General features: G+C 41.3%; 1 protein-coding gene across 1 annotated transcript in view; it reads left to right on the forward strand.

Annotated features, from left to right (window-relative positions):
* Window positions 1–26470, forward strand: part of LOC115135365 (inactive tyrosine-protein kinase 7-like) — a 211400-nt gene that overhangs the window by 158749 nt on the left and 26181 nt on the right. The window contains exon 6 of the mRNA XM_029669993.2: window positions 13195–13325. Coding sequence (XP_029525853.1) covers window positions 13195–13325 — 131 coding nt within the window. The remainder of the gene's footprint in view (window positions 1–13194; window positions 13326–26470) is intronic.

Here is a 26470-nt window from a genome sequence, read left to right on the forward strand (position 1 = left end):
TTAAGGACGACAAATAGCTGGCTAGCTAACCTCTGTAAATTAAGATAATCACTCTAAAACTACACACTCTAAACCACACAATTATCTTGGATACGAAGACAGCAAAGACAACTATGTAGCTAGCTAACACTACACTAATCAAGTCGTTCAGTCGTTCAGTTGAGTGTAATAGTTGTGCTGCTAATCGGTAGACGGTGGACTAGCTAACGGTGGACGTTAGCTAGCTGGCTAGCTGCAGGGCAGTGTAGACTGCGTTAGGACGACGAAATACGATAATTACGCAATTATCTATGATACAAAGACGGCTATGTAGCTAGCTAAGAAGAAATTGCTAAGATTAGACAAATCAAACCATTGTACTATAATGAAATGTAATACTACCTGCGGACCGAGTGCAGATGCGACCGCTCGCTCCAACCCGGAAGTAGAAAGTACAAGCATTTGTGTAAGTTTATCGATTGCAAGACAAAACATTAAGTACACTTAGCATCAGGTAGCTTGGTCACGAAAATCAGAAAAGCAATCAAATTAATTGTTTACCTTTGATGACCTTCGGATGTTTTCACTCACGAGACTCCCAGTTACACAACAAATGTTCCTTTTGTTCCATAAAGATTCCAAAATACCTCCGTTTGTTTGGCGCATTATGTTCAGAAATCCACAGGAAAGAGCGGTCATGACAACGCAGACAAATTCCAAATAATACCCGTAATGTCCAAAGAAACATGTCAAATGTTTTTTTATAATCAAGCCTTAGGTTGTTTTTAAAATATATAATCGATAATATATCAACTGCAAATGTCTTTCACAGTAGGAGAGGGAAAAGCAATACCTATCCAAACTCTGTTGCACGATCAAAACTCATGTGACCACTTGACGCAATGTTATCGTTCTGGCTCATTTTTCAAAATAAAAACCTGAAACTATGTCTGAAGACTGTTGACATCTTGAGGAAGCGATAGGAAAAGGAATTTGGTTGATATCCCTTTAAATGGAGCAATGGGAGGCTATGGAACATGGAGTTTTCAAAATAGAAGCCACTTCCTGGTTTGATTTTTCTCAGGGTTTCGCCTGCAATATCAGTTCTGTTATACTCACAGACAATATTTTGTCAGTTTTGGAAACGTTAGAGTGTTTTCTATAATCTGTCAATTATATGCATATTCTAGCATCTGGTCCTGAGAAATAGGCCGTTTACTTTGGGAACATTATTTTTCCAAACATAAAAATAGTGCCCCCTAGCTTCAAGAGGTTAAGCTGTTTTGGGAGCAGCTTGACCGTATGGTATGTAAAAAGTGCCCATAAAGCCAATCCAACTTGTGGGAGTTGCTTCAGGAAGCATGGGGTGAAATCTCTTCAGATTACCTTGACAAATTGACAACTAGAATGCCGGAGGCCTGCAAGGCTGTAATTGCTGCAAATGGAGGATTATTTGACGAAAGCAGTTTGAAGGACACAATTATTATTTAAATTAAAAATCATAATTTATAACCTTGTCATCGTCTTTACTACAATTCCTATTCATTTTGCAACTAATTTCATGTATGTTTTCATAGAAAACAAGGACGTTTCTAACAAATCACAGAAATACATAAACAAACAATATAGTTATTGGTTACTAACACAATGCATTGATAAGTCCCTAGTGGGCTAAACCAGTATGATGGCTTGGTAGACAATGGAAGGGGTGATAATGGAAGGGGTGGGGACAGATAAAAAGCGGGAATGACAAAATGGATTCACTACACACAGTTGATAATTATAGTCATTGAAATGCTAATCCTTTGCACATGAACGGCCGCTCATTCGGAAATAATTGGAATGTATATATTTACGCCCGTATGTTGTCGTTGTCTTCTCTGTTGGAATCGCCAGTCCGTCTGCTGGACAGTCAGGCTACCCGGCTGGAAATTGTGAAACTCTGAGACTATCGATCAAAACAGAATAAGAGCAAACCCTAGACTTAGAATTACTAGTCTGCAGCTGGAAATGACGTAAATCTAGTACGAGAATACCGACAACCACGGAAGCATCCATTCTATGCAACAACCATCTGTACGCCTGACGTATCCATAACAACAGACACTATCCAGAGCAGCAGAGAAAGCAACAACTCCGAAAGACATTGTAACTTCTGGGGACGTTAACCATAGACTACCACGCTGTCTGGTCTCCTGGGTCTATACAGTTGTAGTTCTTAACCATTTCAACATGTAGCGTCAGCGCCATATTTTCTGTTCTGATGGCCCATAGAATTGTAGCCGTTCCAAAGTGGGGACTCCATACCGGCGTTCTCTGACTTAATGTACATTTTGTAGGAAGTGGGTTTTATACTGTGGAAGAAGGGGCGGTTCTATAACGCCTAATGTGATGTCCGTGCCCACGGGGGTGTGACCACTGACTAGTAAACTGTATATGAAAATCCATGCTCTCATCTTTTCACAAATAGTTTAATATGTAATCATATATTTTACACAACCATCAGATGTAAACCCCATAATTGTAAGGTGTACACAACCAGAGATACAGTAATGTGGGTCTCCTCTCTTTCATGAGGTCACCAAATGAAACAACTTTGACAGGATTGTTCTTTAAATACCCCTGGACCATTCCCACATTCTCAAAAATATAAATATTGCTTAATTATTCCAACTTTTGATTGTCCAAGTGTCTCTCTGTGTTCCACAGTTTACATTCCAAACTCGAACACTACAGAGCATAGAGGCAGCGTATTTTACGACCACCATAAAACAGCCGACTTCCCAATCTCCCACTCTTCGAGAGAGATAGCACACTGTAGAGCGGACCCACTGTAACTGTCACGCCCTGACCTTAGAGAGCCTTTTTTATGTATATTTTTGGTTTGGTCAGGGTGTGATTTGGGTGGGCATTCTATGTCCTTTATTTCTATGATTTGTGTTTCTATGTGTTGTCCGGGTATGGTTCTCAATCAGGGACAGCTGTCTATCATTGTCTCTGATTGGGAATCATACTTAGGTAGCCCTTTTTCCCTCCTTTCGGGGTGGGTAGTTAACTTTGTTCGTGGCACTTAGCCCTGTAAGCTTCACGGTTGTTTCTTTCGTTTGTTGTTTTGTTGGCAACATTTTAAAATAAAAGTAAATGTACGCTCAGCACGCCGCACTTTGGTCCACTTCTTTTGACGGCCGTGACAGTAACCTGCTCCTTCATATCGTCACAGGAGAGTTATGACAATACCTTAATAGAAAATTACTCAAGTAAAAGTGAATGTCACCCAGTAAAATACTACTTGAGTAAAAGTAAATAGGTATTTGGTTTTAAATATAATTAAATATCAAAAGTAAATGTAATTGCTCAAATGTACTTAAGTATCAAAAGTAAAAGTGTAAATATCAATAATTCCTTATATAAAGCAAACCAGACTGCATAATTTTCTTGTTTTTTATTTACAGATAGCCAGGGGCATGCTCTAACACTCAGACATAATTTACAAATGAAACGTGTGTTTAGTGACTCCGCCAGATCAGGAGCAGTGGGGATGACCAAGGATGTTCTCTTGATAAGCGTGTGAATTAGACCATTTTCCTGTTCTGCTAAGCAGGAAAATGTATGGAGTAAAAAGTACATAATTTTCTTTAGGAATGTAGTAAAGTAAAAGTTGTCAAATATAAATAGTAAAGTGCAAAAAACGACTTAAGTAGTACTTTCAAGTATTTTTTTACTTAAGTACTTTACACCACTGTTGAATTTACATGAAATGTTATGTTTTTTTCTTATTGTTTTTATGGGGGGGAAATGTCTGTTTAAACGTCATGAATAATTGTCCATTTGTCACATCCCTAACACACATATACACACACACACAGAAGTCAGCTCAGACATATCCAGAGAGGCCCAGCTCAAGAGATCCATCAGCAGCAGATTTTTATTTATAATAGAATCGTATTGCATTGAACTGAATTGCATTGATTCGTTCTCTAATCATACCGAATTTCACCGATTGGTTTCAAACTAAAACAAACTGTATCGTTCCTGTATCGTATCGGTGCCCATGTATCTAGATATGTATTGAATAGTCTTGAAAGGGAAAGACGCCCATCCCTACCATTTATGTGTTGTATAGTTTTTGTGTTTTTTGGCACTTGCCTCTGTAGGGGAGTAATTCATAAGGTGATGGGTCAGGTCATAGTTTCGGTTAGGTTTAACGGTAGACACAGTGAGATGATGTAGATACATGAAGTAAACAGGAATAGTTCAGAAGGCTAAACTTCTACACTTATTTGGTCCGTTAGCCACCACGTTGAAGCAGCGTGAAGTGCACATGCGTAGATAATCTTGTTTGACTGTGAGAGAGCAAGGTCTTGTATCATGTTCATCTCAATGGGCGCGTTCGAGTGGATCACTTTTGCCAAGTCGGTGACCAACAATTGATGGCCTTTCAAAGTGTGTTGCATTCTGGGATAAACATTTTCCTACTTGCCACTGAGCTTATAAAAGAACTTGAGACAGCATCCAGAAACATGACAGACTGGATGAATATAAAACATGTATTATCTTCCACTGTGAGTGATGAAGAAAAATCAGCCTCTAAGACAAATACTTGAATAATTAAATGTAGGTTTTGTGTACAAAGGTGATGACTAAAGTGTCTTATTTGGAATTGTCTTATTTTACTTCTCTATGGGACCATCTATGGGAATTGTCTTACTGTCCCAGACTTAAACTGCAATACCGAAAGTGCCGTATGGGTACAGTGGAAAGCGTGCTTCTAGACCGGAACCTTGGGGCCTGGGACTTGCGCCCATTGTCGACTGCATGAACTTTACAAAAACCATGTGATCAAAGGTCATGACTGCAAGTTTCTGCAGTTGCTCTTCACCAACTTCATCTTGCAGCCATCAACCGGCATTGCGGAAGGCTCTATTGTCAACCAATCATTCGTTTTTTTTTTGACCCACACAAATGTGACCCAAGACATGACTAAAACAGGAACCAATTTACCACGATGTATTTGTGTACAGTGGATGGATATACACAAATAAATGTGATATTTGAGTCTCTCTCTCACTTATTGATTGTACAATGTACACATAATATTATATTATGATTTCAGTTTGAATGTGTGAAATGGGGGTGTGGTACATGTTAATTTCGGCATCATAATGAAAACCTTTTTCTAAACAATGGCAACACTGACATGTTGATCTTGGCCTTGCTGTTGGAAAACCACATTGGTGTCCCGACTTTCCGCTGTCGCAGATGCACCTCTCCCGATTTCACTCCTTGACTTTCTTCTGCAGTCGGTTGCTTTAACCATACCATTCAAACACACCCAATATCTGTGGTTCTGATTTGATTTGGAGTCTACCTTTTGAATTATAAAGTCGATTTCAATGTGACCCGCCAGATTTAGAAGCTTGAAAACCACATTCGAAAAAAAAGTTTGAAAACCACATTCGATATTTGCACTAAAACTGAACATAATTCGGGATGTTTTTTAATTTTAAATTTATTTCAGTTCGTTTTGGAGTCAAAGATAGTAGTTGCAGTGTACTTTTACGTTTTCATAATTTATCAGACACTCTTATCCAGAGCGACTTACAGTTAGTGCATTCATATAGCTTGGTGGGACAACCACATATTTCAGTCATAGTAAGTACATTGTTCCTCAGTGAAGTAGCTATCAGCAGTCAGAACTAGTAGGGGGGGGAGGGGGAGTTAAGTGCAAGTGTTAGTTCACAAAAGGCTTTTTTGGGGGTGGGGGGTGCTGTGAGATTATTTAAAGTACTATTTGAAGAGGTGTGGTTTCAGATGTTTTCGGAAGATGGGCAGGGACTCTGCTTTCCTAGTTTCAGGAGGAATCTGGTTCCACCGTTGGGGTGCCAGGACAGAGAAGAGCTTTGACTGGTCTGAATGGGATGTGCCCTCCCTTAGGCGTGGGAGGGCCAAGAGACCAGAGGTGGCAGAATGGTCTGTTGATATAGTATAGTTGTAGTTTTTCAAACGTGTTTGTAAATTATTTTATTTGAGTTTGCTAAAAAAAAAAGATATAATCTTTGTTACTTTTTTATATCCAGTCTTGTCCCATCGCTGCAACCCTGTCAAGCCACACTGCTCACTTAACCCGGAAGCCAGCCACACCAATGTGTCGGAGGAAACACTGTTCAACTGGCGACCGGCCGGCAACAGGAGTCGCTAGAGTGACATGGGACAAATCCTCCACTAATCCGGACGAAGCTGGGCCAATTGTGCACTGTCTCCAAGTCGCAATCAGCTGTGGCACAGCCCAGGATTGAACCTGGATCTGTAGTAATGCCTTGAGCACAATGCAGTGCCTTAAACCACTGCGCCACTTGGGTGGCTCCACTAAATATTTTTTTGTTATGATTAATTTTCCTTTACTATAATAACCCTGGCATACGCGCACGTGTGCGCGCACACACACACAGCTTATATGTTCAGCTGTGTTTGTCCTGTACACACATCTCTTGCTGTCTCCAATGAAGTGAACAGGGATCTCAGGCTGCGGTGTCTTAGAGCAGCCTAAGGGGTTTGTGTGTGTGTTTATCTGGGTTTATTGATCTCTTCTGGGGTAATATCTGGGGAGCACTTCTTTCTTGTAGGGGTTTTGACTGCTGGCCTTGTACCTAGATGGTAGACACAGCTGAAGGGGATATATGTGAATAATATTTGACGTTCATTTGATTCAGATGCTTGAAACCAAGGAGAACCTGGAATCTCATTGGATTTTCAAGGTTGTTTAGAGTTGAGAAAAAAATAGGATTTTAGCCTCATGGGCGAGATCATTGGTGTACCAAAATAAAAGCTACCAAAATAGAAGGGTTTGTTCAAAGCTGCTGAAAAGTGTGAGTGTGTGCATGCGTGCATGATTGTGTCTGTCTGTGTAGACATGGTGTGTTATCAGAGAGTAGGGATGGGTTTTTTAAATAATTTCACTATTTAAATTATTTTTTGGTTGAATATCCAGCAAAGAAGACAAATAAGAGCTCTCCAGTAGGTAACACAATATTCAAAGGCCATTTTCTCAAAAGTGAAGTTACAAGTTTATCAACTTTCAAAGCAGAATGACTTTCCCATTGTTCCTCAAATGCAGTGTATGATATACCACTTTGTAGCTCTGTGTCTCTGCTTTTATCCAATGTCAAAAAAACACTGGATAAAAGCAGCTACACCTACATAAGACAGAATTATTTAACTCTTTGCAAACTGGAAACCATTTATCCGGAGGCTGCATTCATTGTAGCTGGGGATTTTAACAAAGCTAATCTGAAAACAAGACTCCCTAAATTTTATCAGCATATCGATTGCGCAACCAGGGGTGGTAAAACCTTGGATCATTGTTACTCTAACTTCCGCGACGCATATAAGGCCCTGCCCCGCCCCCCTTTCGGAAAAGCTGACCACGACTCCATTTTGCTGATCCCTGCCTACAGGCAGAAACTAAAACAAGAGGCTCCCACGCTGAGGTCTGTCCAACGCTGGTCAGACCAAGCTGACTCCACACTCCAAGACTGCTTCCATCACGTGGACTGGGACATGTTTCGTATTGCGTCAGATGGAAATATTGACGAATACGCTGATTCGGTGTGCGAGTTCATTAGAACGTGCGTCGAAGATGTCGTTCCCATAGCAACGATAAAAACATTCCCAAACCAGAAACCGTGGATTGATGGCAGCATTCGCGTGAAACTGAAAGCGCGAACCACTGCTTTTAATCAGGGCAAGGTGTCTGGTAACATGTCCGAATATAAACAATGCAGCTATTCCCTCCGCAAGGCTATTAAACAAGCTAAGCGTCAGTACAGAGACAAAGTGGAATCTCAATTCAATGGCTCAGACACAAGAGGCATGTGGCAGGGTCTACAGTCAATCACGGACTACAAGAAGAAAACCAGCCCAGTCACGGACCAGGATGTCTTGCTCCCAGGCAGACTAAATAACTTTTTTGCCCGCTTTGAGGACAATACAGTGCCACTGACACGGCCTGCAACGAAAACATGCGGTCTCTCCTTCACTGCAGCCGAGGTGAGTAAGACATTTAAATGTGTTAACCCTCGCAAGGCTGCAGGCCCAGACGGCATCCCCAGCCGCGCCCTCAGAGCATGCGCAGACCAGCTGGCCGGTGTGTTTACGGACATATTCAATCAATCCCTATACCAGTCTGCTGTTCCCACATGCTTCAAGAGGGCCACCATTGTTCCTGTTCCCAAGAAAGCTAAGGTAACTGAGCTAAACGACTACCGCCCCGTAGCACTCACTTCCGTCATCATGAAGTGCTTTGAGAGACTAGTCAAGGACCATATCACCTCCACCCTACCTGACACCCTAGACCCACTCCAATTTGCTTACCGCCCAAATAGGTCCACAGACGATGCAATCTCAACCACACTGCACACTGCCCTAACCCACCTGGACAAAAGGAATACCTATGTGAGAATGATGTTCATCGACTACAGCTCGGCATTCAACACCATAGTACCCTCCAAGCTCATCATCAAGCTCGAGACCCTGGGTCTCGACCCCGCCCTGTGCAACTGGGTACTGGACTTCCTGACGGGCCGCCCCCAGGTGGTGAGGGTAGGCAACAACATCTCCTCCCCGCTGATCCTCAACACGGGGGCCCCACAAGGGTGCGTTCTGAGCCCTCTCCTGTACTCCCTGTTCACCCACGACTGCGTGGCCACGCACGCTTCCAACTCAATCATCAAGTTTGCGGACGACACAACAGTGGTAGGCTTGATTACCAACAACGACGAGACGGCCTACAGGGAGGAGGTGAGGGCCCTCGGAGTGTGGTGTCAGAAAAATAACCTCACACTCAACGTCAACAAAACTAAGGAGATGATTGTGGACTTCAGGAAACAGCAGAGGGAACACCCCCCTATCCACATCGATGGAACAGTAGTGGAGAGGGTAGCAAGTTTTAAGTTCCTCGGCATACACATCACAGACAAACTGAATTGGTCCACTCACACTGACAGCGTCGTGAAGAAGGCGCAGCAGCGCCTCTTCAACCTCAGGAGGCTGAAGAAATTCGGCTTGTCACCAAAGGCACTCACAAACATCTACAGATGCACAATCGAGAGCATCCTGGCGGGCTGTATCACCGCCTGGTACGGCAACTGCTCCGCCCTCAACCGTAAGGCTCTCCAGAGGGTAGTGAGGTCTGCACAACGCATCACCGGGGGCAAACTACCTGCCCTCCAGGACACCTACACCACCCGATGTTACAGGAAGGCCATAAAGATCATCAAGGACATCAACCACCCGAACCACTGCCTGTTCACCCCGCTATCATCCAGAAGGCGAGGTCAGTACAGGTGCATCAAAGCTGGGACCGAGAGACTGAAAAACAGCTTCTATCTCAAGGCCATCAGACTGTTAAACAGCCACCACTAACATTGAGTGGCTGCTGCCAACACACTGTCATTGACACTGACCCAACTCCAGCCACTTTAATAATGGGAATTGATGGGAAATGATGTAAATATATCACTAGCCACTTTAAACAATGCTACCTTATATAATGTTACTTACCCTACATTATTCATCTCATATGCATACGTATATACTGTACTCTACATCATCGACTGCATCCTTATGTAATACATGTATCACTAGCCACTTTAACTATGCCACTTTGTTTACTTTGTCTACATACTCATCTCATATGTATATACTGTACTCGATACCATCTACTGTATGCTGCTCTGTACCATCACTCATTCATATATCCTTATGTACATATTCCTTATCCCCTTACACTGTGTATAAGACAGTAGTTTTGGAATTGTTAGTTAGATTACTTGTTGGTTATCACTGCATTGTCGGAACTAGAAGCACAAGCATTTCGCTACACTCGCATTAACATCTGCTAACCATGTGTATGTGACAAATAAAATTTGATTTGATTTGATCAAGGTGGTCGGTCACATATGTGGGAACTCCTTCAAGAGCATTCCAGGTGAAGCTGGTTGAGAGAATGCCAAGAGTGTGCAAAGCTGTCATCAAGGCAAAGGGTGGCTGCTTTGAAGAATCTCAAACATAAAATATATTTTGATTTGTTTAACACTTTTTGGATTTACTATATGTTTCTATGTGTGTTATTTCATAGTTAAGATGTATTCACTATTATTCTACAACAAAGAAAATAGTAAAAAATAAAGAAAAACCCTTGACTGAGTTAGTCTGTCCAAACTTTTGACTGGTACTGCTGTGCGAGGGAGAGAGGCAGGCACTTTATGCGAAGGGGGTGGTATGTGTGAGATGGGAGCGAGCTAAGGAGTGAGCAGATGGAAGAAGAGCAAGCCAGCTGTATCTAGCTAGGCTGATTGAGGCCATATGTTGCAAACCTATTCAGATAAAACAACAGCCTACCTGTTGGTGGCTCGTTGTCGCTTACCTCTTCTCATTTCCTTCTCTCCTTCTCAATTCCTTAATTTTCTTCCATCTTGCATTGCATTAGTGAACTCTCACTTGACTTGCTACACATTGAGCCTCTTTGCCGCTTTGATTGGCCAACATAAACAACAAGCTACACACGTGAAGGCTAATGGTCGGTTACCAGTCTTTATATGGGGCTTGACCGTGCACATCATATACTGAACACAAAAAGAAATGCAACATGCAACAATTTCAATAATTTTACTGATTTAACATTTCATGTAAGGAATTAAGTAAATTGAAATAAATTCATTAGGTCCTAATCTATGGATTTCACGTGACTGGGCAGGGTGGGCAGCCATGCTGGGCAGCCATGTTTGGGCAGTTAAGGGCATAGGCCCACCCACTTGGGAACCAGGCCCACCCACTGGGGAGCCAGGCCCAGCCAATCAAAATAAGTTTTTATCCACAAAAGGGCTTTATTACAGACAGAAATACTCCTCAGTTTCATCAGCTGTCCGGACGGCTGGTCTCAGACGATCCCGCAGGTGATGAAGCCGGATGTGGAGGTCATGGGTTGGCCTGTTTACATGTGGTCTACGGTTGTGAGCCCGATTGGACGTACTGCCAAATTATCTAAACCGACGTTGGAGACGGCTAATGGTAGAGATAGAAACATTCAATTATCTGGCAACAGCTCTGGTGGACATTCCTGCAGTCAGCATGCCAATTTCACACTCCTTCAAAACTTGAGACATCTGTGGCATTATGTTGTGTGACAAAACTGCACATTTTAGAGTGGCCTTTAATTATTCCTAGCACAAGGTGCACCTGTGTAATTAATGATCATGCTGTTTAATCAGGTTCTTGATATGCCACACCTGTCAGGTGGATGGATTATCTTGGCACAGGAGAAATGCTCACTAACAGGGATGTAAACAAATGTGTGCACAAAATTGGAGAGATATAAGCAGGGCAGACTTAGTTATTTTCCTGCAGATCTATTAGCCCTTTATAGAACTAGTTTTGTTGATCGAGTGGTGGAGTGTAGTGCTTGATACAGTACATATTCCTCTTTCGCATTGAGGTTTGCAGTGTTTTTCTGTCTAGTGTTAGCCATGCTACAAGCTTGTTGTGAGCTAAAAATGAGTTTGCAAACACAACCTACACCCGTCCCCCGAAAACAAGCTCCGCCAGTGAAATGGCAAACACACACAATCGACACACATGCACCAGTACGATAAACAGGGAGAAGGCGGAGAACTTGCTCACTGTATGGATCCTGGCTGCACTTTACTAAACGAGCGGGAGATTACCACCTTGCAAGTTAGTGCTGTGGATACAAGCAGTATGCGGGGCAGTAAGCCAAACACCGGTAAAAGATGCTTGAGAGAGACAGTGGTAGGAGCATTCGCTATCCCACGGAACGAGCAGCGTAAACAATGTCAGAGTCCTTCCGGGTTGGAGTTAAGATCAGAATGAATGGTGGATTGCCATGCACATCCCTATCAGAGAGATCGGGAGCTGGGTGATTACTTTTTTTAGGTTACAAACGGTGTTGAAAATAGTCCCTACTTTTGTATAATTTTCCCAAGTTTATATCAATAAAGTAATACTCTAATGCACTCTAAACGAACAAAAACGTATATAATATAAAGGCTTAATATAGGCAATTCATAAAGCATGCATAAGCACAACATAAATGCTTCACAAATCATTTATATGCAAGTCATACTACATACATTTTGCTTAGCCCCAATTTGTAAGTCGCTCTGGATAAGAGCGTCTGCTAAATGACTTAAATGTAAATGTAAATGTACATGTAGTATGTGGGACCTAAAAATTGTATCTATGTGTATTACATGGCACTAGCCTTGGCGATAGCATTTCTCTCTCACTGCACATTTCACTTCCTTTAAAGCTACATTTTGGTATTTATAAAAAAACTAATATTCAAGAATCAATGGCTATATATCATTCATTTAAAAGTTTAAAAACAGATACATCAATCTTAGGCTGTAGCTTTAAATGGCAGGCCGTCTAGTAGCTAGCCAGTGAAACCTAGTATCATATTGCTATGAGGGAAGAATAGATAATGATGGTGTGCCAGTCTGTCTTGCTCTCTGTGTTGTTATTAGATGTGAAGCTCCTTAGCTGTCAGACTTTGAGCTGACAAAAGGTCAGACAGTTATGAGTCTTTATCCTCTCCATCACACACACCGATACTCCTCTTTCCCTACCAGGGGCCAGAAAAGGGGCATGGCGTACACTGGGCCCGATAGAATAGACACATACCCTTTTCACACTGAGCCGAGCCAAGCTGTTGGCCTGGTTACGAATCCACCACAGCTGGAACCCCGCTGGAAAGGACCATTTGAAAAGAAAATATCCAAGCCTGCAAAGCCAACACAGTATGGTTCAGGTCGGCATGGTAGTGTGAAAAGGGTATTACCCTGAGTGCATACTGTAAAATCACCTATTCAAAATATGTCTTTGCATAGCTAAACCTACTCTATTAAAGGAAAACTCCACCCAAAAACGATATTTCGGTATTTGTTTCATTAGTCCGTTGTTGACATAGTCCCAAAATGTTTTGCTTGTCAGCACTCAAGTTTTCAAGATATGTAATTTTCAAAATACAGAAATCCTCTCTGTATGATACATTTTGGGTGAAATTTTCCTTTAGTGTACGTACCTTCTTCAGTTTCTGCATTCGTACTCTGGTTTGGTTGAGAGTATCAGCAAGTGAATGGCAGTATTGATGTTCATCTGAGTACTACATGTGTCCCCTCTCCTCTCCTCTCTCCATAGAGTGATCCTGTACACTAACGGCACCCTGCTAATCACCCAGGTGAAGCCCAGAAACACTGGCTCCTACAGGTGTGTGGGTAGAGGGCCCCGGGGCCCCGACGTCACGCTGGAGGCCTCCCTCCTCATAGCAGGTACTACACTAACATACACGCAGATACACACACATGCAGACGTAAACACACACACACACACCTGATTGAATGTGTGGAATGGAGGACATATGGCAGTGTCGAAGCAGCAGCTATATTTCCTGGGATCCACACAAAAACATAAAACACGACAAGTAACAAAACACCAATACACTGATAGAATCAAATCAATCAATTAAATGTTTTATTTGTGACATGCTTCGTAAACAACAGTGAAATGCTAACTTACGGGTCCTTTTCCAACAATGCAGAGTTGAAGATAAATGTTTTTTATTTTTTTATTATTATTATTATGGCTCCAGAAATAATTATGCAGTGAGTAATGAATAACACAATCGATTAAAAATAACATGGCTACAGTGCCTTATCAGAAAGTATTCATACCCACATTTTGTTGTGTTACAGCCTGAATATATATATATATATATATATATATATATATATTATGCTTACCATCTACACACAATACCCCATAATGACAAAGTGAAAACATGTTTTTAGAAGTGTTTACAAATGTACTGAAAATTAAATACAGAAATATCTCATTTACATAATTAATCACACCCCTTTGAGGCAGCACCTTTGGCAGCGACTACAACTGTGAGTCTTTCTGGGTGAGGCTCTAAGAGCTTTCTACACCTGGATTGTGCGCAACATTTGCCCATTTTTACTTTTCAAAGTTCTTCAAGCTCAGTTAAATTGGTTGTTGATCCTTGCTAGACAAGCATTTTCAGGTCTTGCCATTGAAGTCTAAACTGTAACTCGGCCACTCTGGAACATTCACTGTCTTCTTGGTAAGCAACTCCAGTGTAGATTTGGTCTTGTATTTTAGGTTATTGTCCTGCTGAATGGTGAATTCATCTCTCAGTGTCTGGTAGAAAGCAGACTGAACCAGGTTTTCCTCTAGGATCTTTCCTGTGCTTAGCTCTATTCCGTTTCTTTTTTTATTCTACAAAAACTCTGCAGCCCTTAACGATTACAAGCATACCTATAACATGATGCAGCCACCACTATGCTTGAAAATATGGAGAGTGGGACTCAGTAATGTGTTGTATTGCATTTGCCCCAAACACAACTCGTTGTATTCAGGACAAAAAATGAATTGCTTAGCCACATTTTTTGCAGTATTACTTTAGTGCCTTGTTGCAAACAGGATGCATGTTTTGTAATATTTGTATTCTGTATAGGCTTCCTTCTTTTCACTCTGTCAATTAGGTTAGTATTTTGGGTTAACTACAGTGTTGTTGATCCATCCTCAGTTTTCTCCCATCACAGCCATTAAACTCTGTAAGTTTTTTAAAGTCACCATTGGCCTCATGGTGAAATCCCTGAGCGGTTTGTTTCCTTCCTCTCTGGCAACAGAGTTAAGAAGAATGCCTGAGGCCTCCCGAGTGGTGCATCGCAGCGCTAGCTGTGCCACTAGAGATGCTGGGTTCGAGTCCAGGCTCTGTCGCAGCTGGCCACGACCGGGAGGCCCATTGGGCGGCGCACAATTGGCCCAGCGTCGTCCGGGTTAGAGGAGGGTTTGGCCGGCAGGGATATCCGTGTTTCCTCCAACACATTGGTGCAGCTGGCTTCTGGGTTGGATGGGCATTGTGTCAAGAAGCAGTGCGGCTTGGTTGGGTTGTGTTTCGGAGGACGCCTCTCCCGATTCCGTACGGCAGTTGCAGCAATGAGACAAGACTGTAACTACTACCAATTGGATACCACGAAATTGGGGAGAAAAAAGGGGTGAAAAAAAAGAAGAATGTATCTTTGTAGTGACCAGGGGTGTAGTGCTGCCGGAGAGCGGATGAGCGGCGTTCCCTCATATTTTTCAATTTGAGAATAAACAGAGCCGGTAAAACTATTTCAGGGAAATTAATTTGGTTAATTCTAAATGAATTCTATTTAATTACAGTATGTTCATAAAACTCCACGGACCCTCTCTTGTGCAGTGGAAATCAGAATGATATTTGACCACTTGGTTACAGTGCCACCATTCTGACGAGGACACCCACAACCAGAGTGGCCACGGCAAAGCCCAAGGAGCCTGACCCTCTGTGGAAGTTGCTGTTGCCCTGCTTGGGATGTTTAGCTTGTATTGGCTATTGGTTGAATATATCCAAGTTGGAGGTAATAATACATTTAGGTTCTACTTTATTGAGATGCATTACACCACACCAAAAGCTTGATTTTATTGCTGTTTTTAAATTAATTTCCTTCAATTCTGCGTAGTAATGATTTTATTTTCACTGCTTGGTCAATTGATTTGATGATTTAATCTATGCAAATGAATTCTATGAATTGATAGTTCACCTCAGTTTTTTAAAAATGTATTCTGTAATAAGGTATATTGTAACCATGTGTTCAAGCTAATCAAATCAACGTTTATTTATGATACATAGTGTAAGCTAAAACAATACAATGAAATGCCTACTCGCAACTAAAGCTCTCCTCGCATACAGTGCTATATTTATTTTGTATTTACATTAGGCTATAGCCTACAACTAGCTATACCACGTAGACTTACACTTATTAGGCTTTTTCCTTAAGTGGCCTAATGGCAGAACTATCATTCAGCTATCCTTCAACTTCTAATTCATCATTGCGTGATCTTGGTGTTGTCCATTCAGAACCACGAAGAGTGCTCCAATCGTTTAAAATAACACTCATCAAGATTCGTTTGCCTACGCCTGATAGTCCTACTCCTCACTTATTATTATTATTATTGTTATCATTACTAATAGAAGACGATCACTTCTCACAGTGGTGCTTGTTTAGTAAAGTTAGATCAAAGCTGAATCAATGTCTCGCAAGATGACATAACAATTCATTTGTATTTTACAGAACAGAACAGAAGATAATAGCATAGCAGAGTAGGACTATAACATTTATTTTACACCAAAAACATCTGCTCATTTTAGGATGGTCAGCTGAAGCTGAATAGTCCCCAAAAAAGGGTCATGCGCCAACACTCAACAGAGCCCGTCACTATTCAGGATGTATTCTTTGACTGAAACAAAATATAAGAAAGGCTAATAGTTTTTTGTTTTAAACATTTGCTCTAATCCGCTCACAAAATAGTAATTCAATAAGATTGAAATGCATTGGCTATTCCCATGACACCGATTTGAGATCAATCAAATGATTGGCATGCAGATGCAGTTTCACCAGTAAAACGTGAGTAATTATCATTCACAGTTGACAGTGATGATGGTCTATTTTGAAATGAGGTATATCTAATTTGGTGTTTGAGGGTATCATTGTTGAGTGGTCCCCTGCAGCGTACCATCACAAATATGTGATTGGAACAGTAGCAACAGAACGTATGATGCCACAAACACGTCTAAACAGCGTCGTTGTCTGAAAAGCATCTAAACAGTGTTTTGTACTGATTGGAAATAAAGGACTTCACAACTTTTATTCCTCAATTTCACCTTTTATTGTAAAAAATAAATGCAAACTTCATCATCCAAGCATCACACGGAACACATCCACAGCCAAACTCATTCCATAAACCAGTCTAAATAACAGGTTGCGCTGACATAAACAACTAAAAAACAGAAGTTAGCAACCTAACAGCTAGACTAGTTTACAATGTACCACATCTGTAACAAATCTCTTCTTCTGAGGAGGAGGAGGAGGAGGAGTAGGAAATATCGGACCAATATGCAGCGTGGTAACTGTTCGTCATATTTATTACACTGAACACAGGAAACAAACGAACAAGCGAATAAAGAAAAACCGAAACAGTCCCGTATGGTGAAAAACACTGAAACGGAAAATAACCTCCCACAAACAAGAGGGGGAAAACAGGCTACCTAAGTATGGTTCTCGATCAGAAACAACGATTGACAGCTGCCTCTGATTGGGAACCATACCCGACCAAAAACATAAGAACAACACAAGAACAAAACATAGAATGCCCACCCCAACTCACGCCCTGACCAACCTAAAATAGAAACATACAAAGGGAACTAAGGTCAGGACGTGACAACATCTTTGGTGAGTACATGGGCAAATGTAATATTGTTTAGAAAAGAGATGCGTGTAAGCTAAGCTAACAGCAAATCAAATCAAACCAAATCAAATTTTATTTGTCACATACACATGGTTAGCAGATGTTAATGCGAGTGTAGCGAAATGCTTGTGCTTCTAGTTCCGACAATGCAGTGATAACCAACAAGTAATCTAACTAACAATTCCAAAACTACTGTCTTATACACAGTGTAAGGGGATAAGGAATATGTACATAAGGATATATGAATGAGTGATGGTACAGAGCAGCATACAGTAGATGGTATCGAGTACAGTATATACATATGAGATGAGTATGTAGACAAAGTAAACAAAGTGGCATAGTTAAAGTGGCTAGTGACATAAGAATGCAGTCGATGATCTAGAGTACAGTATATACATATGCATATGAGATGAATAGTGTAGGGTAAGTAACATTATATAAGGTAGCATTGTTTAAAGTGGCTAGTGATATATTTACATCATTTCCCATCAATTCCCATTATTAAAGTGGCTGGAGTTGGGTCAGTGTCAATGACAGTGTGTTGGCAGCAGCCACTCAATGTTAGTGATTGCTGTTTAACAGTCTGATGGCCTTGAGATAGAAGCTGTTTTTCAGTCTCTCGGTCCCAGCTTTGATGCACCTGTACTGACCTCGCCTTCTGGATGATAGCGGGGTGAACAGGCAGTGGTTTGGGTGGTTGATGTCCTTGATGATCTTTATGGCCTTCCTGTAACATCGGGTGGTGTAGGTGTCCTGGAGGGCAGGTAGTTTGCCCCCGGTGATGCGTTGTGCAGACCTCACTACCCTCTGGAGAGCCTTACGGTTGAGGGCGGAGCAGTTGCCGTACCAGGCGGTGATACAGCCCGCCAGGATGCTCTCGATTGTGCATCTGTAGAAGTTTGTGAGTGCTTTTGGTGACAAGCCGAATTTCTTCAGCCTCCTGAGGTTGAAGAGGCGCTGCTGCGCCTTCTTCACGACGCTGTCAGTGTGAGTGGACCAATTCAGTTTGTCTGTGATGTGTATGCCGAGGAACTTAAAACTTGCTACCCTCTCCACTACTGATCCATCGATGTGGATAGGGGGTGTTCCTCTGCTGTTTCCTGAAGTCCACAATCATCTCCTTAGTTTTGTTGACGTTGAGTGTGAGGTTATTTTCCTGACACCACACTCCGAGGGCCCTCACCTCCTCCCTGTAGGCCGTCTCGTCGTTGTTGGTAATCAAGCCTACCACTGTTGTGTCGTCCGCAAACTTGATGATTGAGTTGGAGGCGTGCATGGCCACGCAGTCGTGGGTGAACAGGGAGTACAGGAGAGGGCTCAGAACGCACCCTTGTGGGGCCCCCGTGTTGAGGATCAGCGGGGAGGAGATGTTGTTGCCTACCCTCACCACCTGTGGGCGGCCCGTCAGGAAGTCCAGTACCCAGTTGCACAGGGCGGGGTCGAGACCCAGGGTCTCGAGCTTGATGACGAGCTTGGAGGGTACTATGGTATTGAATGCCGAGCTGTAGTCGATGAACAGCATTCTCACATAGGTATTCCTCTTGTCCAGGTGGGTTAGGGCAGTGTGCAGTGTGGTTGAGATTGCATCGTCTGTGGACGATACAAGTTTTCCCCACCATTAGGTTGTGGGATCTTGTTTTCTGTGTACGCTTTTGTTTTCGCTTTTGTTATTTTGTTTGAGTGTTTTTTGAATAAAAGTATCATGAACACTTTCCACGCTGCGCTTTGATCTACTCTTCCTACCACCAATGAGAGCCGTTACATAGGGGCTCGTAAAAGCATTTCACTGTAAGGTCTACTACACCTGTTGTATTCGGCGCATGTGACTAATAACATATGATATGATTTGATTTGATATGTGACCTAACTAAAAAAGTGTTAAACAAATCAAAATATATTTTACATTTGAGATACTTCAAAGTAGCCACCCTTTGCCTTGATGAACAGCTTTGCACACTCTTGGCATTCTCTCAACCAGCTTCATGAGGTAGTCACCTGGAATTCATTTCAATTAACAGGTGTACCTTAATTTGTAGCAGCTACATTCTTTACATTCTTTTAACAAAGTTTGAAAAATATTAACTTAGTTTAGCCACTTTTCAACATATTACAAGTCTTTGATGTACTTGTTACGGTGTATACAAGAACCGGAGCACATTACTTAAGCCGTTTACAGTTTCTGACAAATCACAAATAAGATCAAATTTCATCACCTCAAATACAAGTCTACTGCCTAGCCTAACTGTAGCGTGAAAGCTATACAGGGTTGGCAGATTTTGGTGAAACTATTTTAGGAGGGTTTGTGGGTGGGTTTGTTTAATTTGTGGGAGATTTCAAGTCCATGAGGGGTAGGAATGGGGAAAGGTATCCTGGGGGGATATGATGCAGGAAATAGTACTATTATTATCAATAAATATGGGGCAAACACAGAGGATGTTTGCAAGCTAAATCAAAATAAAACCCCTGGAAAGGGGGGTCTGAGCTGACAACCCTGAGCAACGATATTTACAATCTAAGTCAGTCGAGTGAACCATCCCTTCACCTCGTTTTGTTATAACATCTTTGGTCTGACAGATGTTTATGTGACAACCAGAATGCATTGTATGATGTCATCAAACATGGCGCCACACATACAGTATCTGTCATTTCGTTTAGCATTACCTCATCATAATCAGTACAATCTTCAAAAAGTATTTTACACACATCATATACCAATCTATGCAAGAATCAGATTGCATGATTTGTACCCAGTACTTGAAAACATGTGAATAAAATACATTATGCTCCATACATACATACTGTAAATGCATACAGTACCAGTCAAAAGTTTGAACACACTCATTCCAGGATTTTTCTTTATTTTTACTATTTTTGATATTGTACAATAATAGTGAAGACGTCACAACTATGAAATAACATATATGGAATCATGTAGTAACCAAAAAAGTGTTAAACAAATCTAAATATATTTTATATTTCAGATTCTTCAAAGTTGCCACCATTTACCATGTCACAACTCAACTAATTGGCTCAAATGCATTAAGAAGGAAATCAATTCTACAAATTAAGGTACACCTGTTAATTGAAATGAATTCCAGGTGACTACCTCATGAAGCTGGTTGAGAGAATGCCAAGAGTGTGCAAAGCTGTTCATCAAGGCAAAGGGTGGCTACTTTGAAGTATCTCAAATGTAAAATATATTTTGATTTGTTTAACACTTTTTTAGTTAGGTCACATATCAAATCAAATCATATCATATGTTATTAGTCACATGCGCCGAATACAACAGGTGTAGTAGACCTTACAGTGAAATGCTTTTACGAGCCCCTATGTAACGGCTCTCATTGGTGGTAGGAAGAGTAGATCAAAGCGCAGCGTGGAAAGTGTTCATGATACTTTTATTCAAAAAACACTCAAACAAAATAACAAAAGCGAAAACAAAAGCGTACACAGAAAACAAGATCCCACAACCTAATGGTGGGGAAAATGGCTGCCTAAATATGATCCCCAATCAGAGACAACGATAGACACCTGCCTCTGAACCACACTCGGCCAAAAACAAAGAAACAGAAAACATAGAATGTCCCACCCTTGTCACACCCTGACCTAACCAAACATAGAGAATAATAAGGATCTCTAAGGTCAGGGCGTGACACTATAGTTGGTTTAGTGATAACCTGAGTTATATTAGTCACAATTAGAAGCTTTAGAGGACAGCTTGTTCCTAACCAGTCAATGCTCAGGTCACCCAGAAAATACACCTCTCTGTTAACATCACACACATTATCAAGCATTACAAACATATTATCAAAATACTGACTGTCAGCACTTGGTAGCCTATGCAGGTGACCTTGCAACCACAACACTTCAACAACATTTGACATGAGATCCTCTCTAAACTTTACAGGAATATGGCTCTGAACATATACAGCAACACCTCTCCCATAGGCATTATTGTCTTTTCTGTAGATGTTATAAACTTGTATTGCTACTGCTGTAACATCAAATTATCTTAGTGAGTTTCAGAGATGGCCAGTATATGAATGTTATTGATTTCATTAACCTTATTTCTAAGACTACATATATTAATATAGGCTATTATTAATATGGGCTACCCTTTCCTGGGTAGTTTATCATAGATAGACATAATATGGAGAAGAATATAAAATACAAATACAAACTGTTTGGCTAATAGAGTCAGTCAATCAGGCACTTGAGTGTCAGTTGGTGTATGTGTGTGTTTGTGATGTTGGGCTGAAGCTACTGACCCAGAAGTTTAGCTTAGCTTTTGGGAGGGAGGGTGGACAATGAGCTTGTCGTAGCGGATGTAAGCATGTCCCCACGCTCTTTGGCAGCTTTCATATGGATTTTAGTTATTGTGTATAAACATACATTTCACTGGAGATGCATCTATTAAGCAGGTAATCTGGGTTGTGTTCATTAGGGCACAAAATGCAAAAAGGTTTTAAACGCAACGGAAGACTAAAATGAACGTTTCTGATTATACAAGTCCAGGTAGTAGTACCTCCCTGTTTCAGTCCATTGTCTTCCATTTTGTGCCTAATGAACATGACCCAGGTAATGTTTGTTTTCTGATGATGGATCAAGTGTCACACCCCTCCCAGTCCCTAATGTACCTCGGTTACTGTGGCCCCCGGGACTTTGTATGGGCCCTAACTGGGCCCCATACAGGGGCCTCTGCAGTCTTCACCCAGTGAACCACAGTCCATTTACAAACCTTAATTCACCTAATCTGTTGTTAATCCCTGAAGGCATTAAACTGGAATTGTGTCACATCGACCCGGGTTCAGCGTATTTGGGACAAGTTTAAACAGTCACTGTTTAAACACACACACACACAGGCATCGACAGGCACGCACGCACACACACTCCCTTTCATCTGCTGAAGAATGTGGTGCGTTTTTTACATCTTAACTATAATGAGTCTCAAATGGCAGTCTATTCCCTATATAGTGCATTACCTTTGAAAAGGTGAGAGATTGGGACTATAAGGTTCTATCTGCATTTGTTTCACATTTTAGTTATGGACATATTCTATTTTATTGACATATTCTGTTCCTTATTCTGTTCTACGTTCTCTACCTACATAGGACTCTAAATACCCCAATTCATGTTAAGTTCAAAAGAATACAAGATAAACATTTCTGACACCATTCAAACCATTGAGTGTTCAGAAATATAAAGCCAATTATCTCAGAATCATCTTTTTGCAGATAGAACCGTACAGTCCCAAGCTCTCAAATGGCCCATTGGTCCCTGGTCAAAATGTGTGCACTATGTAGGGAATAAGGTGTCATTTGAGACTGTGTTTATGTTAACCTGGTAAGGATCAGGATCAAACTGGTGACCTGCTTTGAGAGGCATGTTTGGCAATACACAGCTAATGACTTCCAGTTAAGAGCTGCACCTACTGTAGTAGCTCACAGTAGTAGTGAAAGAAAGAGAGGCAGTCTTGTGAGTCTTAACTGTAGAGCTCCTGATCGCATTCCACTTACTGTATACTGAGTTGCCTGCCAGTTGGAATGGACGATACATGGCAGTGTCAGCCCCACACCCTCCCTCCCTCCCTCCCTCCCTCCCTCCCTCCCTCCCTGTCTGTCTGTCTGTCTCGTGTGTCTTTCTCACTCCTTCACTTAGGGGCAGATATCTCCTGTGATAATCTCATTCCCTTATTGACATACGCCCCAGCTGTATCCTCCACAGGCGGTGTGCTGCTTCCTGCTCTCCTCTTCTCATCTCCTCTCCTCCCTCAGAAGCTGTTTCCTCCCCTGCTTCCTTCCTCCCTCCCGCCTTCCAGCTGTTTCAGACTCATTGTAGAGGCCACACACACACGCATGAGCTCACATGCGTGCATGTACTCACACACACACACACACACACACTATCATGTATGGCTTTGTTAGGAAAGATAATGTGGGATGATTTGAATAGAGCAGTTAGTGGGAGACATGGGGTGTCATGTGGCAAGTTGACAGCAGGTGAGGTATGACCTAAATTGCCTCAATGAATATCAAATGGGTTTGAGTAATTGTGTGTAAAAAAATAAATAAATATTTTATTTCAATTTACTCTTCAAAGTTGTAATAGTGGAAGGCACAATTTGGAAATTGGGTAGTGCATCATCAGTTTTCCTCATCATGTCAGTCATTGCATACCATAACTATTTATAACTTGTCAGAAATGTCCAGATCAGCCCATGTCAGCTAACATTTTTTTGGCCCAATAGATTTTGTTGTAATGTTTGATACACATTAGACATGGCGAAATGTATATAATTGCAAGTAAATTAGATTTAAAATGGCATTGAACTATACAGTTGAAGTCAGAACTTGGGTTGGAGTCATTAAATCTAATTTTTCAACCACTCCACAAATTTCTTGTTAAGTGGCAGTATTGAGTAGCTTGGATGAATAAGGTGCCCAGAGTAAACTACCTGCTACTCAGGCCCAGAAGCTAAGATACGCATATTATTAGTAGATTTGGATAGAAAACACTCTGAAGTTTCTAAAGCTGTTTGAATGCATTTCTACAGACAAGAACGAGGCGGTAGGCAGACCGCTTAGTCAAACATCTCTCATCCGGCCCCCCTTCACATGAGCAGCCTGAAACAACGTTCTAAAAACAGTTGACATCTAGTGGAAGCCTTAGGAAGTGAAAAATAACCCATATCCCACTGTGTATTCGATAGGGGTGAGTTCAAAATACTACAACCTCAGATTTCCCACTTCCTGTTTGGATTTTTCCTCAGGTTTTTGCCTGCCATGTGAGTTCTGTTATGCTCACAGACATCATTCAAACAGTTTTAGAAACTTCAGAGTTTTTTCTATCCAATACTACTAATAATATGCATATATTAGCATCTGGGACTGAGTCGGAGGCGGTTCACTCTGGGCACACTATTCATCTAAAACAAGTTAACAACAAGTTTATATTTTAAAATGGTGTAAAATACTTGTATGTCTGAGGAATTTTAATTATGAGATTTCTGTTGTTTTGAATTTGACGCCCTGCACTTTCACTGGCTGTTGTCATATCGATCCAGTTAGCTGGATCTAAGCAATAAGAAGTTGTTTAACAAACTATAGTTTTGGCAAGTCGGTTAGAACATCTACTTTGTGCATGACACAAGTAATTTTTCCAACATATGTTTACAGACAAATTATTTCACTTATAATTCACTGTATCACAATTCCAGTGGGTCAGAAGTTTATATACACTAAGTTGACTGTGCCTTTAAAGAGCTTGGAAAATTCCAGAAAATGATGGCTTAATGGCTTTAGAAGCTTCTGATAGGCTAATTGACATCATTTGAGTCAACTGGAGGTGTACCTGTGGATGTATTTCAAGGCCTACCTTCAACCTCAGTGCCTCTTTGCTTGACATCATGGGAAAATCAAAATAAATCAGCCAAGAGCTCAGAAAAAAAGTGTAGCCCTCCACAAGTCTAGTTCATCATTGGGAGCAATTTCCAAACGCCTGAAGGTACCACGTTCATCTGTACAAACAATAGTACGCAAGTATAAACACCATGGGACCACGCAGCCATCATAACGCTCAGGAAGGAGACGCGTTCTGTCTCCTAGAGATGAATGTACTTTGGTGCGAAAAGTACAAATCAATCCCAGAACAGCAGCAAAGGACCTTCTGAAAATCCTGGAGGAAACAGGTACAAAGGTATCTATATCCACAGTAAATTGATTCCTATATCGACATAACCTAAAAGGAAGCTCAGGAAGGAAGAAGCCACTGCTCCAAAACCGCCATAAAAAAAAGCCAGACTACGGTTTGCAACTGCACATGGGGACAAAGATGGTACTTTTTGGAGAAATGTCCTCTGGTCTGATGAAACAAAAATAGAACTGTTTGGCCATAATGACCATCGTTATGTTTGGAGGAAAAAAGGGGAGACTTGCAAGCCGAAGAACACCATTCCAATCGTGAAGCACGGGGGTGGCAGCATCATGTTGTGTGGGTGCTTTGCTGCAGGAGGGACTGGTGCACTTCACAAAATAGATGGCATCATGAGGGAGGAAAATTATGTGGATATATTGAAGCAACATCAGGGAAATTCTTTAAATTAAAAGGACTCTATGTATTTTGAAATATGAGACGTTGTGGATTATAATAAATACCGCTTTGATGTCATATAAGCAAGCCAACCACCCATGAGTCCAAATTTGCAGTTACAAGAGGACATGGCATCATACCCTGGGTTGTTGTTTGTTGTGAAGACAATTATCCGTGGGACACGCACCTGAATTCACCCATGACTCCTTTCAATGCGCATCAAAATTGCGATCGGTTTCTCTGAATTGCCTTGTGAAAGCCTAACACTGTAAGATCACATTTGATGTTTTAGCTAGTCATATTGGCAAAAGAACAAGCTTTGAAGTCATGCCCACCTGACCCAGATTGTTATTTATAATGGACTGTTGGATTACGTGAACAACAACAGTAATTGTGTGATGGCGGGATGCAGGTGTGCTTGCTCTAGTTCCTCATCGGCACAGCTAGGAGAGCAAAAATAAAAGTACATTAGCGTTGAAGTTTTTTCTTTGAGTCATAAAAGTGCATTGAAATTACTTAGGAACTGTGCCCACTTTGTAGATGTGTGTGGCCACTTGGGGACACCAGTTAGTCCTCTCACTCCAACCCTTGAAATTTTAGTTGTCTTATGTTGCACCTACCACACATTTTCCAGGAATAGTCTTATCTGACAGATTTTGTTTTCAACAAATGCGGCGAAAAGTAAAGTCAATGTAAAATGCACATCAAATCAACAGTGGAATGTTTGGACTAATCATTTCCCCAATTATCTCAAAACTGCTGTTCCCTTTCAATTGCTACCATGGTTATGCATATGCTTTTCATATTTATTCTGTAAGAAACATGTCAATATACACCTATCCATATAGGCCAATTGTAAATGGTTAAACAAGTGTAAAAGGTTAAACAGTCCCTCTATGTCAGCCCCAAAACACACACAGGCATGCACACACACACAATGCTCTCTTTCATCTGCTGAAGAATGTGGTGCGTTTTTCCCCTCTTAACTCTAATAACTTTATTTCAAATGGCACCCTATTCCCTATATAGTGCACTA

Source organism: Oncorhynchus nerka, linkage group LG10, assembly GCF_034236695.1.
Source record: "Oncorhynchus nerka isolate Pitt River linkage group LG10, Oner_Uvic_2.0, whole genome shotgun sequence".
Lineage (NCBI taxonomy): Eukaryota > Metazoa > Chordata > Actinopteri > Salmoniformes > Salmonidae > Oncorhynchus > Oncorhynchus nerka.